The sequence below is a fragment of the Oncorhynchus kisutch genome, linkage group LG30 (genome assembly GCF_002021735.2).
Source record: "Oncorhynchus kisutch isolate 150728-3 linkage group LG30, Okis_V2, whole genome shotgun sequence".
Classification (NCBI taxonomy): domain Eukaryota; kingdom Metazoa; phylum Chordata; class Actinopteri; order Salmoniformes; family Salmonidae; genus Oncorhynchus; species Oncorhynchus kisutch.
This window is the reverse complement of record NC_034203.2, coordinates 27,253,945-27,270,591: the sequence shown is the minus strand read 5'-3', so window position 1 is coordinate 27,270,591 and position 16,647 is coordinate 27,253,945. Positions and strand designations below refer to the sequence as shown.

General features: G+C 43.9%; 1 protein-coding gene across 1 annotated transcript; it reads left to right on the top strand.

Annotated features, from left to right (window-relative positions):
- The first annotated feature begins 2,322 nt into the window (after positions 1–2,322).
- On the top strand, positions 2,323–16,434 carry gpaa1 (glycosylphosphatidylinositol anchor attachment 1). The gene is made up of 13 exons (XM_020466680.2): positions 2,323–2,537; positions 2,814–2,929; positions 4,278–4,457; positions 4,677–4,788; positions 4,956–5,103; positions 5,187–5,288; positions 5,590–5,786; positions 12,387–12,583; positions 12,714–12,867; positions 14,142–14,213; positions 14,376–14,572; positions 15,480–15,650; positions 15,897–16,434. The coding sequence occupies exons 2-13, from the start codon at positions 2,856–2,858 to the stop codon at positions 16,138–16,140; spliced, it is 1,848 nt and encodes a 615-aa protein (XP_020322269.1). The 5' UTR covers positions 2,323–2,537; positions 2,814–2,855; the 3' UTR covers positions 16,141–16,434.
- The last annotated feature ends 213 nt before the right edge of the window (positions 16,435–16,647 follow it).

Below are 16,647 nucleotides of genomic sequence, written 5' to 3'. Positions count from 1 at the left end.
AGCAATCATTTCAAAGAGTTTGGCAATAAATGAAAGTAATTCAGAGGATATTCTGTCAATCTTTTGTTTTACTGTTTACAATTCACAAATGTTTACCTTTCCTGAATAAAATGTGTGCTTGCTTCAGCTGTCGAAGCATTTGTATGGAAGTAGATGTATTACATGTAGAATTCAAGCTGAATAGAAGCTGAAGTAGTAAGAATAGTACTGTATGTATATGGTGGGTCTGAACTTTTGTACACTGCATTCTATGAACAATGAAATGTGCCTAAAACTAGGCTGGAACATGCTTTCAATGGTGCTACCCAACTCCTGACACTAGTGTAGTTAATTAGGGGGTGCCCTGACGGACTCAAACCCTAGTCCCAACACAGATTATACCAACGGTTTATTCGTTACCTCTTGCAACGGAAACGTTTACTGTTTAAGAATCAAATCAAGAGTCAAACTAAAGCAAACAGCAAAATGAACGAACCCTAATTTGTCCAAAATAAACTCGTTTTCGTTGCAAAACGTTTTCCGTATGGATTAAACGTTGTAAAAAATTCTGCAACAGAATCGGCGCAATGAATACATCCTAAATCTCTTGGCGAGGTCGCCAAATCGTCTTTGGTTTTGAATCCCTAAAACCCCTATTATCTACTCATGGGCAATGTCGTCTATTACACACGTGCGTAGTTGTCGTACTCCAGTTAAAACATTCAAAGATGGCAGGCCTGGAATTATTGTCCGACCAAGGATATCGTCTAGACTCTAGATTGAAGAAAAGCTACTGAGTACACGCTGGTATGGGTTTATTTGCCCAAATTGACGGGTCTGCATACATAGAACAGGGAAATACCAAAGCGCTGGCAGTTGTGTATGGCCCTCATGAAGTACGTTTATTGCTAAACTAGCAAGATGGATATAAATCTAGCTAACGTTAGTTAGATAACAACAAATACTATCTCCATGACCGCGCTGTCATCAACTGGCCACCTTCAGCACAGCTGAGAGGAAGAGGGGACCGCAAGACCACAGACATGAGCCTTCACCTCAAGCAGACGTGTGAGGCAGCGGTGTTGACTAATATGTCTCCACGCTCTTAAATATACATTTATGTCAAGTTATCAGCTATTTCAGATCTGAATTAATTATGAAATGAGTTGTGGTGGAATCTGCACTATTCTTAAAATGGGGAATGAAAGTGGTTGTATATCCAGTCTTTGGGATTTGGAACCAATTTTACATTTCTCAGTTTCATGTTCTCAGGGGAGTATTCATTAGTAGTTTAGTTTTTTTCTTCTGTTGCGAAATGTTTTGCAACGGAAACTGTATCGTTGACGCTAGGAACCAAACAGAAGCAAACACCAAGCTGAACAAAACGTGAAGGGACCAACCTAAATGTGTTCAATAGAAACACTCACTTTTGCAACGGAATCCGACTAATGAATGGTGTAGAGTTTTCTTCATCAAGTTGAACACTTAGACATGGGGCTTGAAAAGTCAACCTGACTTGAATTGAAACACTTCACTCTCTTCTTTCTCAGATCTTGCAGTCAGACGGTGGGAACCACAGTGCGTGTGAACGCTGCCACTCGGGCACTGATCGACGCGGGTATCCCCATGCGTGGCTAACGTGTGCGCCTGCACTGCAGGCTTTGTGGACGAGACGGCGTTGGCAGACCTGTGCCATGCTGAAGAGAGTTGAGGGGGCACATCATTGGCCTTGGCATTGCTGCCCCGTGGTGGGCACATCGCCCTGCTACAGATGGACGCCCGACTCCACCAGGACCTGCATACATACTAGAGACACTGATGGAGGCGGCCATGACGGCCTGTAAAGGGCGTCAGCAAAGTGTTGGATGAGGTGGTGAGATGGCATCTTCAGGAGGTGTCTGCACTGACCGGAGAGTGATGTGGTGTAGCTTGGACTTTGTGGTAGATTGGCCTATAGTGAATGGCCAGGGGAGGTGGAGGGAGGAGTAGATAGAGGATTAATGTTGTCTTTTTTTATTGTACACTCTTGCTCTGCTTTTGTATGAAATGCCTTTATAAACAATTACATTTAAACCCATTGATGTGTTTTGAGTAATCTATAAATGGGTCGAGATGATTTGTGGACAGAGGGAGCTATAGATGTAGGTCTACATCAGAATCTGGGATTGGATAAATCAATCAGTCAGCAAAAATAAAACAGTTTGAGTGTAGCGTCACATGGGGGTGTATTCATTAGTCGAATTCTGGTGAAAAACGTCTGCCAACAGGATCTGACTAATAAATACACCCCTGAATTAGTTCTGTGAATTTATTTAGGCAATTCATTTTACAAACCAACAGGGTGAGCCAGTCACAAATCCAATGAGGTAATCTCTGTTTTTATCATTTCTTGGCTAAAGCGGAAGTTGGTCCGTCGCACAATCGTCCGATAAGAACCAAGAAAAAAGACCGGTGGAAAATCTATAGCAGTAAAGTACAGGCTAGCTACACCTGTCAAATCTTGGGCCTTTCCATTGTTCCCGAAAAGTAGGCTCTGGTTAACTACACATTTTGTAAAGGTATTGTATAAATACATTGTTTAGTTTAAAATAACTGAGTTGCGGATTTTGCACGTGCAACGTTGCTGATTCTCTGCTGCTTAGTTAGGCAACTAGCTAGCTAGCTAACATCTGCTAATTGATAATAATGGACCATATTCTTTAGCACTGTTTATTTTTATTACAAAGGTTAGCAGTTAGCTAGCTAGATTAACACTATAGATGCCTACAATGCGAGGGGATGACTAAAAACTACATTCATATTGAATATTATTGGCTGGGGCTTTGTTTGCAAAGGTCCAGCTGAGCCAGTCTGAGAGGTGTCAAGGCAACAACAACATGGGACTGCTGTCTGACCCAAACCGAAGGCGAGCCCTGACCAAACTTCTCACCCGTCTCAATGCACCAATCTGGTGAGTCCTTCCTGGCAGAATATCAATGGTAGAATATTGAATTCGCTGGGGAAGTGGAATGGAACAGGGCGTCCTCTTGATGCACCTTATCCACTTGAACTATTTGTATTTGATTTGACCTTTTATTTATCTAGGCAAGTCAGTTAAGAACAAATTCTTATTTTCAATGGCGTACTAGGAACAGTGGGTTAACTGCCTTGTTCATGGGCAGAACAACATATTTTTACCATGTCACCTTGGGGATTTGATACAGCAACCTTTGATCCAGCAAATCCAAAGTTAAATCTAGAATTGGCTTCCTATTTCGCAACAAAGCATCCTTCACTCATGCTGCCAAACATACCCTTGTAAAACTGACCATCCTACCAATCCTCGACTTTGGCGATGTCATTTACAAAATAGCCTCCAATACCCTACTCAACAAATTGGATGCAGTCTATCACAGTGCAATCCGTTTTATCACCAAAGCCCCATATACTACCCACCATTGCGACCTGTACGCTCTCGTTGGCTGGCCCTCGCTTCATACTCGTCGCCAAACCCACTGGCTCCATGTCATCTACAAGACCCTGCTAGGTAAAGTCCCCCCTTATCTCAGCTCGCTGGTCACCATAGCATCTCCCACCTGTAGCACACGCTCCAGCAGGTATATCTCTCTAGTCACCCCCAAAACCAATTCTTTCTTTGGCCGCCTCTCCTTCCAGTTCTCTGCTGCCAATGACTGGAACGAACTACAAAAATCTCTGAAACTGGAAACACTTATCTCCCTCACTAGCTTTAAGCACCAACTGTCAGAGCAGCTCACAGATTACTGCACCTGTACATAGCCCACCTATAATTTAGCCCAAACAACTACCTCTTTCCCAACTGTATTTAATTTTAATTTATTTATTTATTTTGCTCCTTTGCACCCCATTATTTTTATTTCTACTTTGCACATTCTTCCATTGCAAAACTACCATTCCAGTATTTTACTTGCTATATTGTATTTACTTTGCCATCATGGCCTTTTTTGCCTTTACCTCCCTTCTCACCTCATTTGCTCACATTGTATATAGACTTGTTTATACTGCATTATTGACTGTATGTTTGTTTTTACTCCATGTGTAACTCTGTGTCGTTTTATCTGTCGAACTGCTTTGCTTTATCTTGGCCAGGTCGCAATTGTAAATGAGAACGTGTTCTCAACTTGCCTACCTGGTTAAATAAAGGTAAAATAAAAATAAATAAATAAAACCTTCGGGTTAATAGTCCAACGCTCTAACCACTAGGCTACCTACCGCCCCAGCCTACCTCCTAACTGTGTATGATGCAAATGCTTTCAAATGATATAATGATGTCTCCCCAGTGTTATGTGCTACCTGGCGGGTGTGGCATGGTTCATGGGCTTGGCCTTTGAGCCATTCACCCTGCGCACCTACATGTCAGAGAACGCCATGGGCTCCACCATGGTGGAGGAACGCTTCCCAGCAGGTGAGAGGGCTCTGGCCACCGGTAGGGAGTTTGCTGCTCACAAGAAGAAAGTAGGGTGAGTCAAACTAATAAGCCTTCCTCCTATAGCCATCACTAGTGCCAGGAGCTTCTCTTGTTCATGTGACCAGGAAAAACTCACCCCTAGCTATCACTAACCCCTACTTTGGGATTCAGTGCTTATCATACCTATCACAAATGCAGCTATAATAGTGATAGCCACTCCCACAATATTCCTTCTGTGTTTCAATTGTTTTCTTCTCACTTCTCTCTGTAGTGGGATGCCGGTGGATTGGCTGGTAAAGACCATGCAGTCTCGAGGGCTGGAAGTGTTCACTCAGAGCTTCACCCGCAAGCTTCCCTTCCCAGATGAAAACAAAGAGAGATATGTGCGTGTGGGCTGAGACAAAGATGTCTACATATTAAACATAAGCTCCTAGTTAATCTTGGTGCGCGCACACACTCTCACACACACATTCCTCCTCTGTATCTCAACACAGGCTTTAATTTCTTCTATTTCTCTCACTGATCCTTCTCACGGGTTTGTCTCGGTCAGATGGTGCGGGGCACTAACGTGTATGGGATCCTGCGGGCCCCCAGAGCCCCTCGTACTGAAGCCCTGGTGCTGAGTGCCCCCTGTAGTGAGGGAAACAATAACAACCAGGCAGTGGGCCTTCTGCTGGGCCTCGCCCAGTACTTCAGGAGTAAGCATACTACTATTACTAACATTCACACACACAGACCATTTCCCAAGGTTAAATTCTGTCAATGATTGGTCTCTTCTTAGGTCAGATCCACTGGGCTAAGGACATTATCTTCCTGGTGAATGAACATGACCTGATCGGCATGCAGGCCTGGCTGGAGGGATACCACCACACCAACACCACTGGTCAGTACTTCGTACCTGCATCTCTGTAATAATGTAACCCTGTAATGCACCAGTTTTAGAGACACCATTATAGACTGTATGTGTTATCAATGTCTCTATACCAGGGCTCTTTAATCCTGTTCCTGGAGAGCTACTGTCCTGTAGGTTTTCCTTCCATTTCTAATTTAGCACACCGGATTCTAATAATTAGCTGGTTGATAAACTGAATCAGGTTAGTTACAGCTGTCCAGGAACAGGGTTTGAGAGCCCTGTTCTATTCCAACAAACCTGCCACCACTGTGCCTCCTGTTGGTTCCCTCAGGTGGTGACTGGTCTCCACTGCAGGGAAGAGGTGGCTCCATCCAGGCAGCTCTGTCTTTGGAGCTGAGCAGTGACGTCATCACCAGTTTGGATCTGGTTCTGGAGGGGCTCAACGGCCAGCTGCCAAACCTGGACCTGGCCAATCTCTTCTACGCCTTCTGCCAGAAGATAGGGGTCCTGTGTACCATCCAGGGCAAGGTAGGGAAGAAGTCCTAATGCCTTGAGTAATTACTTGAGTAAGTAAGTTTGAATTATTATTATTTTATTTCACCTTTATTTAACCATGTAGGCTAGTTGAGAACAAGTTCTCATTTGCAACTGCGACCTGGCCAAGATAAAGTAAAGCGGTTTGACACATACAACAACGCAGAGTTACACATGGAATAAGCAAACATACAGTAGAAAGTCTATTTACAGTATGTGCAAATGAGGTAGGACAAGGGAGGTAAGGCAATAAATAGGCCATGGTGGTGAAGTAATTACAATATAGCAATTAAACACTGGAATGGTAGATGTGCAGAAGATAAATATGCGAGTAGAGATACTGGGGTGCAAAGGAGCAAGATAAAGAAATAAATACAGGATGGGGATGAGGTAGTTGAATGGGCTGTGTACAGGTGGAGTGATCTGTGAGCTGCTCTGACAGCTGGTGCTTAAAGCTAGTGAGGGAGATATGAGTCTCCAGCCTCAGTATTTTTTGCAGTTTGTTCCAGTCTTTGGCAGCAGTGAACTGGAAGGAAAGGCGGCCGAAGGAAAAATTGGCTTTGGGTGTGACCAGTGAGATATACCTGCTGGAGTGCATGCTACGGGTGGGTGCTGCTATGGTGACCAGTGAGCTGAGATAAGGCGGGGCTTTACCTAGCAGAGACTTGTAGATGACCTGGAGCCAGTGGCTTTGGCGACGAGTATGAAGCGAGGGCCAGCCAACGAGAGCATACAGGTCGCAGTGGTGGGTAGTGTAATGGGGCTTTGGTGACGAAACGGATGGCACTGTGATAGACTGCATCCAATTAGTTGACTAGAGTGTTGGAGGCTATTTTGTAAATGACATCGCCGAAGTCGAGGATCGGTAGGATGGTCAGTTTTACGAGGGTATGTTTGGCAGCATGAGTGAAGGATGCTTTTTTTTTGTGAAGTAGGAAGCCGATTCTAGATTTAATTTTGGATTGGAGATGCATATTGTGAGTCTGGGAGGAGAGTTTACAGTCTAACCAGACATCTAGGTATTTGTAATTGTCCAAATTTTGTCAGAACCGTCTAAGAACCTGGACGGGCGGGCAGCGATCGGTTGAAGAGCATGCATTAAGTTTTACTTGCATTTAAGAGCAGTTGGAGGCCACAGAAAGGGAGTTGTATGGCATTCAAGCTTGTCTGGAGGTATACAGAATGGTGTCGTCTGCGTAGAGATGGATCAGAGAATCACCAGCAGCAAGAGCGACATCATTGATGTATACAGAGAAAAGAGTCGGCCCGAGAATTGAACCCTGTGGCATCCCCATAGAGATTTGACACACTGAACTCTATCAGAGAAGTAGTTGGTGAACCAGGCGAGGCAGTCATTTGAGAAACCAAGGCTGTTGAGTCTGCCGATAAGAATGTGGTGATTGACAGAGTCGAAAGCCTTGGCCAGGTCGATGAATACGGCTGCACAGTAATGTCTCTTATCGATGGCGGTTATGATATCGTTTAGGACCTTGAGCGTGGCTGAGGTGCCACCCATGGCCAGCTCGGAAACCAGATTGCATAGCGGAGAAGGTACGGTGGGATTCGAAATGGTCGGTTTTGGTCTAGAGTGTCTCCCCCTTTGAAGAGGTTGGATGACCACGGCAGCTTCCAATCTTTGGGAATCTCATATGATACGAAGGAGAGGTTGAACAGGCTAGTAATAGGGGTTGCAACAATTTCGGCAGATCATTTAAGAAAGAGTGTCCAGATTGTCTAGCCCGGGCTGATTTGTTGGGGCCCAGATTTTTCCTCTCTTTCAGAACATCAGCTATCTGGATTTGGGTGAAGGAGGAATGGGGGATGCTTGGGCGAGGGTAGGGGTTAGAGGTCGACCGATTTTATAATTTATCAACGCTGATTATTGGGAGGACCAAAAAAAGCCGATACCGATTAATCGGCTGATTTATTTTTATTTCTTTGTAATAATGACAATTACAGCACGAAAGTGCTGTTTGAATGAATGCTTACGAGCCAACTGCTGCTGCCTACCATCGCTCAGTTAGACTGCTCTATCAAATCATAGACTTAGTTATAACATGATAACACACAGAAATAGGAGCCTTAGGTCATTAATATGGTCAAATCCGGAAACTATCATCTCGAAAAACAAGACGTTTATTCTTTCAGTGAAATACGGAACCGTTCCGTATTTTATCTAACGGGTGGCATCCATAAATCTAAATATTCCTGTTACATTGCACAACCTTTAATGATATGTCATAATTACGTGAAATTCTGGCAAATTAGGCGGCCCAAACTGTTGCATATACACTGACCCTGCGTGCAATGAATGCAAGAGAAGTGACACAATTTCACCTGGTTAATATTGCCTGCTAACCTGGATTTATTTTAGCTAAATATGCAGGATTAAATGTGATTTTAAGAAAGGCATTGATGTTTATGGTTAGGTACACATGTCACGCCCTGGTCTAAGTATTTTGTGTTTTTTCTTCATGTATTGGGTCAGGCCAGGGTGTGGCATGGAGTTTTTGTATTGTGGTGTTTTGTTTTGGTGTGTATATATTTGGGATTGTAGCTAGTGGGGTTTTCTAGCAAAGTCTATGGCTGTCTGGAGTGATTCTCAATCAGAGGCAGGTGCTTATCGTTGTCTCTGATTGGGAACCATATTTAGGCAGCCATATTCTTTGAGTTTGTCGTGGGTGATTGTCCTTAGTGTCTTACTTGTACTCTCTGTTAGTTTGCACTAGGCTGTTTTCGGTTTTCATTACGTTTATTGTTTTGTAGTGTTTAGTGTTTAGTCGTGTTTACGTTTTGTTTAAATAAATATGGATCGCAATCGACACGCTGCAGTTTGGTCCGACTCTCCATCACCACTAGAAAACCGTAACAACACATTGGAGCAACGATACGCACCGCATCGATTATATGCAATGCCAGACACGCTAGATAAACTAGTAATATCATCAACCATGTGTAGTTAACTAGTGATTACGATTGATTGATTTTATATGAGATAAGTTTAATGCTAGCTAGCAACTTACCCTGGCTTACTGCATTCATGTAACAGGCAGTCTCCTCGTGGAGTGCAATGAGAGGCAGGTGGTTAGAGCGTTGGACTGAGATTGAATCCCCCGAGCTGACAAGGTACAAATCTGCTGTTCTGCCCCTGAACGAGGCACCGTTCCTTTTATTTTATGTTTTATTTACATTTTTATTTCACCTTTCTTTAACCAGGTAGGCTAGTTGAGAACACCTTTCTTTAACCAGGTAGGCTAGTTGAGAACACCTTTATTTAACCAGGTAGGCTAGTTGAGAACACCTTTATTTAACCAGGTAGGCTAGTTGAGAACACCTTTATTTAACCAGGTAGGCTAGTTGAGAACACCTTTATTTAACCAGGTAGGCTAGTTGAGAACACCTTTCTTTAACCAGGTAGGCTAGTTGAGAACAAGTTCTCATTTGCAACTGCGACCTGGCCAAGATAAAGCATAGCAGTGTGAACAGACAACACAGAGTTACACATGGAGTAAACAATTAACAAGTCAATAACACAGTAGAGGAAAAAAAAGGGAGTCTATATACATTGTGTGCAAAAGGCATGAGGAGGTAGGCGAATAATTACAATTTTGCAGATTAACACTGGAGTGATAAATTATCAGATGGTCATGTACAGGTAGAGATATTGGTGTGCAAAAGAGCAGAAAAGTATGGGGATGAGGTAGGTAAAAAGGTAAAAACAGTATGGGGATGAGGTAGGTAAAAATGGGTGGGCTATTTACCGATAGACTATGTACAGCTGCAGCGATCGGTTAGCTGCTCAGATAGCAGATGTTTGAAGTTGGTGAGGGAGATAAAAGTCTCCAACTTCAGCGATTTTTGCAATCCGTTCCAGTCACAGGCAGCAGAGAACTGGAACGAAAGGCGGCCAAATGAGGTGTTGGCTTTAGGGATGATAAGTGAGATACACCTGCTGGAGCGCGTGCTACGGGTGGGTGTTGCCATCGTGACCAGTGAACTGAGATAAGGCGGAGCTTTACCTAGCATGGACTTGTAGATGACCTGGAACCAGTTGGTCTGGCGACGAATATGTAGCGAGGGCCAGCCGACTAGAGCATACAGGTCGCAGTGGTGGGTGGTATAAGGTGCTTTAGTGACAAAACGGATGGCACTGTGATAAACTGCATCCAGTTTGCTGAGTAGAGTGTTGGAAGCTATTTTGTAGATGACGTCGCCGAAGTCGAGGATCGGTAGGATAGTCAGTTTTACTAGGGTAAATTTGGCGGCGTGAGTGAAGGAGGCTTTGTTGCGGAATAGAAAGCCGACTCTAGATTTGATTTTCGATTGGAGATGTTTGATATGAGTCTGGAAGGAGAGTTTACAGTCTAGCCAGACACCTAGGTACTTATAGATGTCCACATATTCAAGGTCGGAACCATCCAGGGTGGTGATACTAGTCAGGCGTGCGGGTGCAGGCAGCGAACGATTGAAAAGCATGCATTTGGTTTTACTAGCGTTTAAGAGCAGTTGGAGGCCACGGAAGGAGTGTTGTATGGCATTGAAGCTCGTTTGGAGGTTAGATAGTTCCTAGGCCGTCATTGAAAATAAGAATGTGTTCTTAACTGACTTGCCTAGTTAAATAAAGATTAAATATAGGTGTAAACATTTTTTTTTAAATGGCCAAATCAGTGTCCAAAAATACAGATTTCCGATTGTTATGAAATCTTCGGCCATTCCGATTAATCGGTCGACCTCTAGTAGGGGTAGCCAGGTGGAAAGCATGGCCAGCCGTAGAAAAATGCTTCTTGAAATTCTCAATTATAGTGGATTTATCGGTGGTGACAGTTTCCTAGCCTCAGTGCAGTGGGCAGCTGAGAGGAGGTACTCTTTTTCTCCATGGATTTTAGTGTCCCAGAACTTTTTTGAGTTATTGCTACTGGATGCAAATATCTGCTTGAAAAAGCTAGCCTTAGCTTTCCTAACTGCCTGTGTATATTGGTTCCTAACTTCCCTGAAAAGTTGCATATCATGAGGGCTATTCGATGCTAATGCAGTACACCACAGGATGTTTTTGTGCTGTTCAAGGGCAGTCAGGTCTGGAGTGAACCAAGGGCTATTTCTGTTCCTGGTTCTAATTTTTTTGAATGGGGCATGCTTATTGAAGATGGTGAGGAAGGCACTTTTAAAGAACAACCAGGCATCCTCTACTGACGGGATGAGGTCAATATCCTTCCAGGATACCCGGGCCAGGTCGATTTAGAAAGGCCTGCTCGCTGAAGGGGAAAACAGCTGAGGTGTATTTGGAGGGCAAGTTGATTAGAATGAGATCTATGAGGGTGCCCGTGTTTACGGATTTGGGGTTGTACCTGGTCGATTCGTTGATAATTTGTGTGCGATTTGACGGCATCAAGCTTAGATTGTAGGATAACCGGAGTGTTAAGCATGTCCCAGTTTAGGTCACCTAGCAGCTCTGAAGATAGATGGGGTGCAATCAGTTCACATATGGTGTCCAGGGCAGAGGGTGGTCTATAGCAAGCGGCAACGGTGAGAGACTTGTTTCTGGAAAGGTGGATTTTTAAAAGGAGAAGCTCGAATTGTTTGGGTATAGACCTGGATAGTAAGACAGAACTCTGCAACCTCTCTGCAGTAGATTGCAACACCGTCCCTTTGGCAGTTCTATCTTGTCGGAAAATGTTATAGTTAGGGATGGACATGTCAGGGTTTTTGGTGGTCTTCCTAAGCCAGGATTCAGATACGGCTAGGACATCCAGGTTGGCAGAGTGTGCTAGGGCAGTGAATAAAACAAACCTAGGGAGGAGGCTTCTAATGTTACCATGCATGAAACCAAGGCTTTTACAGTTACAGAAGTCAACAAATGAGAGCACCTGAGGAGTAGGGGTGGAGCTAGGCACTGCAGGGCCTGGATTAACCTCTACATCACCAGAGGAACAGAGTAGGATAAGGGTACGGCTAAAGGCTATCAGAACTGGTCGTCTAGAACGTTCGGAACAGAGTAAAAGGAGCAAGTTTCTGGGCGCGATAGAATAGATTCAAGTCATAATGTATAGACAGAGGTATGGTAGGATGTGAGTACATTGGAGGTAAACCTAGGCGTTGAGTAATGATGAGAGATATTGTCTCTAGGGACATCTAAACCAGGTGATGTCACCGCATATGTGGTAGGTTAAGGCATATTGAGCAGGGCTAGAGGCTCTACAGTGAAATAAGACAATAATCACTAACCAGGACAGTAATGGACATGGCATATTGATATTAGGGAGAGGCATGCGTAGCCGGGTGATCGTAGGAGTCCAGTGAGTGGGTGGACTGGCTGGAGACACAGCGATTCAGACAGCTAGCAGAAGGGCCTTAGATGGATGTCTCGAAGGAGGAAAGTCTCTTTTAGCCTCCGTGTGCGGTGAAGTTATTTGATGTTGTTGCAGAAAGTACATGCTGTAAATTTGTAAAGCTTTCAAAGAGGTCTAATAATAGAACACCATAGAAGTTTTGTATTGTGCATTCCTCTATGCCAGGTAAGGAGAAGCCAGTAATGACATGATGTAATAACATGTTTAATTGCCTGATTGTCATGCTGACTGTCCTCTCTCCATCCAGCTCCAGAGGAACGACTGGGACACTACATCGGGCTACAGCCACGCGGCCCAGACCATGATGTTGATGGTGCTGAAGCAGGCCAGTGGGCGACCCTGGGGGGACCACGGCCTGTTCCTCAGATACCACATAGAGGCCGCCTCCATCAGGGGCATCAACAGCTTCAGACAGTACAAGACAGACACCACCACCATCGGCAGGTCAGCTGCTGATGATGTTCAAGCTTCAATTTAGATGATCAGAAAGCCTTCAAATGCAGCTCTTGTCATTTCTATGGAGACATTTTCACAGTGAAATTGACATGGAAATAAACCTGTGTGTGTCCCTCAGGCTCCTGGAGGGGATGTACCGGAAGCTGAACAACCTCCTGGAGCGTCTGCACCAGTCCTACTTCTTCTACCTTATGCCCTCGCTCTCTCGCTTCGTCTCCATTGGTTACTACATGCCCGCCTTCGGCCTGCTGGCTGTCATTCTGCTGTTGCGCGTATCCTTCCACCTCTGGGACAATAGGGGATTCTATTTTTATTTAACTGTTTTTTTAACCATGTAGTCCCATTGAGGTCAGACTACCTTTTTCCGAAGGGAGACCTGTCCAAGAGAGCTGGAGGGTTGAGATGCACTTGTGTGGGAATTACAGTTGAAGTCGGAAGTTTACATACACTTAGGTTGGAGTCATTAAAACTAGTTTTTCAACCACTCCACAAATTTCTTGTTAACAAACTATAGTTTTGGCAAGTCTGTTAGGACATCTACTTTGTGCATGACACAAATCATTTTTCCAACAATTGTTTACAGACAGATTATTTCACTTATAATTCACTGTATCACAATTCTAGTGGGTCAGAAGTTAACATACACTAAGTTGACTGTGCCTTTAAACAGCTTGGAAAATTCCAGAAAATGTCATTGCTTTAGAAGGTTCTGATGGTCTAGTTGACATCCTTTGAGTCAATTGGTGGTGTACCTGTGGATGTATTTCAAGGCCTTCAAACTCAGTGCTTGACATCATGGGAAAATCTAAATAAATCAAACCCAGAACAAAAGCCAGACTACGGTTTGCAACTGCACATGGGGACAAAGATCATACTTTTTGGAGAAATGTCCTCAGGTCTGATGAAACAAAAGTAGAACTGTTTGGCCGTAAATAAATAAATAAGCTGAAATAAATCATTCTCTCTACTATTATTCTGACATTTCTCATTCTTAAAATAAAGTGGTGATCCTAACTGACCTAAAACGGAATTTCTACTAGAATTAAATGTCAGGAACTGTCAACTGAGTTTAAATGTATTTGGCTAAGGTGTATGTAAAAATCTGACTTCAACTGTAAATGGACAGAAAGGATATTCATTTTGGTCCATTCTCCTATATTAGTAAATTAATTAGGTTAGTCAAAAGGCCTAATGTGGGTTAATGATATGTTTGCATAGTTAAGCTGAATGTTCAACTTCATTAAAGATGGAATCCGCAGTAGGGGAAACGGTGCTGCTATCCGCCCTAATGCCGTTGTTATCGATTTGTTGTTTTTTTTTTGACGAAGCTGGGGTGAGGAGTGTTGCACAATGTGGTAAAAAAAATGGCAGTACATTCTGCTGTTCTAGTGCACATGCAATGATGTCCATGGGGCAAACGGACGTGGCAGTTTCGTTAAGGATTTCAGCTTTAAGTCATGAGATTGCTCTGAATGAGGCTGTGTATATGTCGATGATGGTTTAATACACTGGTGCATATCGCTTTTGTCCTTAATGGAAGTAACAGGCCTTAGACCTGTGGGTTCAGCTAGGTGCTTCTCCACCAGGAACAGAGGATGGGGTGGCTGGGGGAGTGCAGGTCAGTTATGGAGTAGTAAACAAGCTGTGTGTGTGCGCGCACTTCTGGTATGTATTGTGTAACTATAGTATCTACCTTTTTACATCTCTAGAAGTCATCAACCTATTGGTCTATGTCAGTATAATTGACTATTTCCTCCTGTATCCCTCTGTCCTCCATCAGCCCTCCAGCCCAGGGGTCCTGTCTATCCTGACTCCAGTAGTGATCAGTCACATGACAGGGGTGGCTCTGTACACCCTCCCTATCCTCTCTCAGGAGATGGCTGTGCAACACTTCCCTGTGTCTGAGACGGAAGCTGTGGTCCTCACTGCTATAGCTATCTACACCGCAGGATTGGCCCTGCCACACAACACACACAGGTACACACACATACACACCCTCTCATCTTTCTCACATATACACACACTCAAAGAAAACATAAGATGGCTGATGCAGGTTCTCCCACACTAAATATGCATACAATATGCCAGGTTTGCCCCGTGATCACACACACACACCTTGACGATACTGTGGCTGCAGTAAATTATTTTATTTCACCATGTCCCCCCCTGTAACTCGTGTCGTTTACACCTTGCGCTAACGTGCGTTTCGTGATCTGATCAATATCATCTAATCAAGGCAGGGCTCTACAGTGCTACCATTTTACATGCATATGTGCCTAAATATTTTGCTGTGTGCAACCTGGAATTGTAATTTAGGAGCACAAGTGCGCCTAGAAAAATGGTTGCAATGATTACTTTACTGTAAAACAGCCCCTGAGTGCAGATTCATGACTGTCATGCTTGCACCATTTCGGCAAAGAAAAACGGCTTGTTACCTCAAATATTTGTAATTGTGCTCCTAATTGTCTGTGTGCTCATATGCTCCTTGTAACAAAGGTCTGTGTAAAATGTATCTTATCCATCCACATTGTGACCAGATTATCTAGTGCCTCCCTGTATACAAATTATTTTACAGATATTCTTTCAAAATAATATTAATAAATTTATTATAAATCAAATTGTGATACGTGTCAATGATTTTAGAGGTTGATATGATTTTTAAATGGCTTGACCATCCATATGTTTACACTTCATTGATATCCAGACACAATGCATGCCTGACAACCGATGGATGTGCTCAGGAAGATCTGATCACAATCAAATGTCTTTTAATCGTTTACACCTGTCTGAAAATGTGGTCACAAAATGTGGACAAGATCAGAACAAAGGGCACATGTTAGCACCAGGTATAAATGGGTATTTTATCTCTCTCTTTCTCCCCCAGGCTTCTGCAAGGAGAGGGTACAGAGGAGGGCTGGAGAGTGCTGAAGCTGGTGGCTCTCCTCTACCTGGCTGTGTTACTGGGCTGCACTGCCCTTATCAACTTCTCCCTGGGCTTCATCTTGGCTCTGTCCCTGGTACCCATCGCTGCCTTCATCACACCGCATACACCCAAGTAATACTCTCAACACTCTCACCCACCCACAACTTTCTCCCGGTGTTGGGTGATTTCTTATAGAAGTAATCATTCTCAATATGTTGTTTTCTCAGTGATGTTGCAGTGTTAGTTCCATTGTCCCTGTGTGTGAGGATAGTGTGTGTATTGGTCCCCCCCCCCCCTCTTGTCCACTGTCTTGAGTGCTGTATTAATGTTTCTTCTTCCAGGGCTCTGTAATAACGACTTTACCCTCTCTCTCCCCAGGGCTCTATCTGCAGCCATCATGGTGCTCCTGAGCCCCGGCTGCACTCTGCTCTACTGCGTCTTCGTCTTCCAGGAGCTGCAGGAGACCCCTGTCTCCCTGCAAGATGGTTGGATGCTCTTCCTGTCTGTCATCTCCCAGGGCATCCTGGACCACGCCCTCTACGGCTCATTGGTCTATCCGCTCCTGGCTCTGCTGATCTACCCCTGTTGGTTGCTGCTCTGGAACATTCTCTTCTGGAAGTAAACAACAGGTAACTGGGGGAAGACTGGTCCCAGACCTGCCTTTATATGGGAACTATCTATCCTGAGAGGTGAAACTGCTCCTAAACCTGCCTTTATGGAATGAAGGTGTTTCCCCAAGGAGTAGGCTGACTGACTTGCCTGGAAGGAATAGGGAGTTGGCAGGGGGAGTGGTTAAGTGTATTGGGTTGGGCTTGTCTGGCAACTTAAAGGTTGTATTGGGTTCAGGGCTTGTGTGCATGGGATTGGTTTATGGTACCTGAAGGAATAAATAATGCACTGTGTTTTGGTTATGTTATTGGGCCTGAGTGAATATTCTAAGGGATGAAACTGAACAAAAGAAAAAATTAAGGAAGCAATATCCTTAAGCCAACCTCTTGGCAACTGAAGCCCTCCAGAAAATGTCCATTAATCTACTATATGAACTGTCTTTAAATATGTTTTTTTTTTATATATATATATATATATATACACTTTATTTGAACCATGTGTACAGACACTCATTTATAAA

Bases quoted from the DNA above. Each gene is read 5' to 3' on its own strand.
- gpaa1 (XM_020466680.2), top strand. From the start codon at position 2,856: ATGGGACTGCTGTCTGACCCAAACCGAAGGCGAGCCCTGACCAAACTT. The intron at 5,289-5,589 runs GTCAGTACTTCG...TGGTTCCCTCAG, and splicing joins CCACCACACCAACACCACTG to GTGGTGACTGGTCTCCACTG. The intron at 5,787-12,386 runs GTAGGGAAGAAG...CTCTCCATCCAG, and splicing joins TGTGTACCATCCAGGGCAAG to CTCCAGAGGAACGACTGGGA.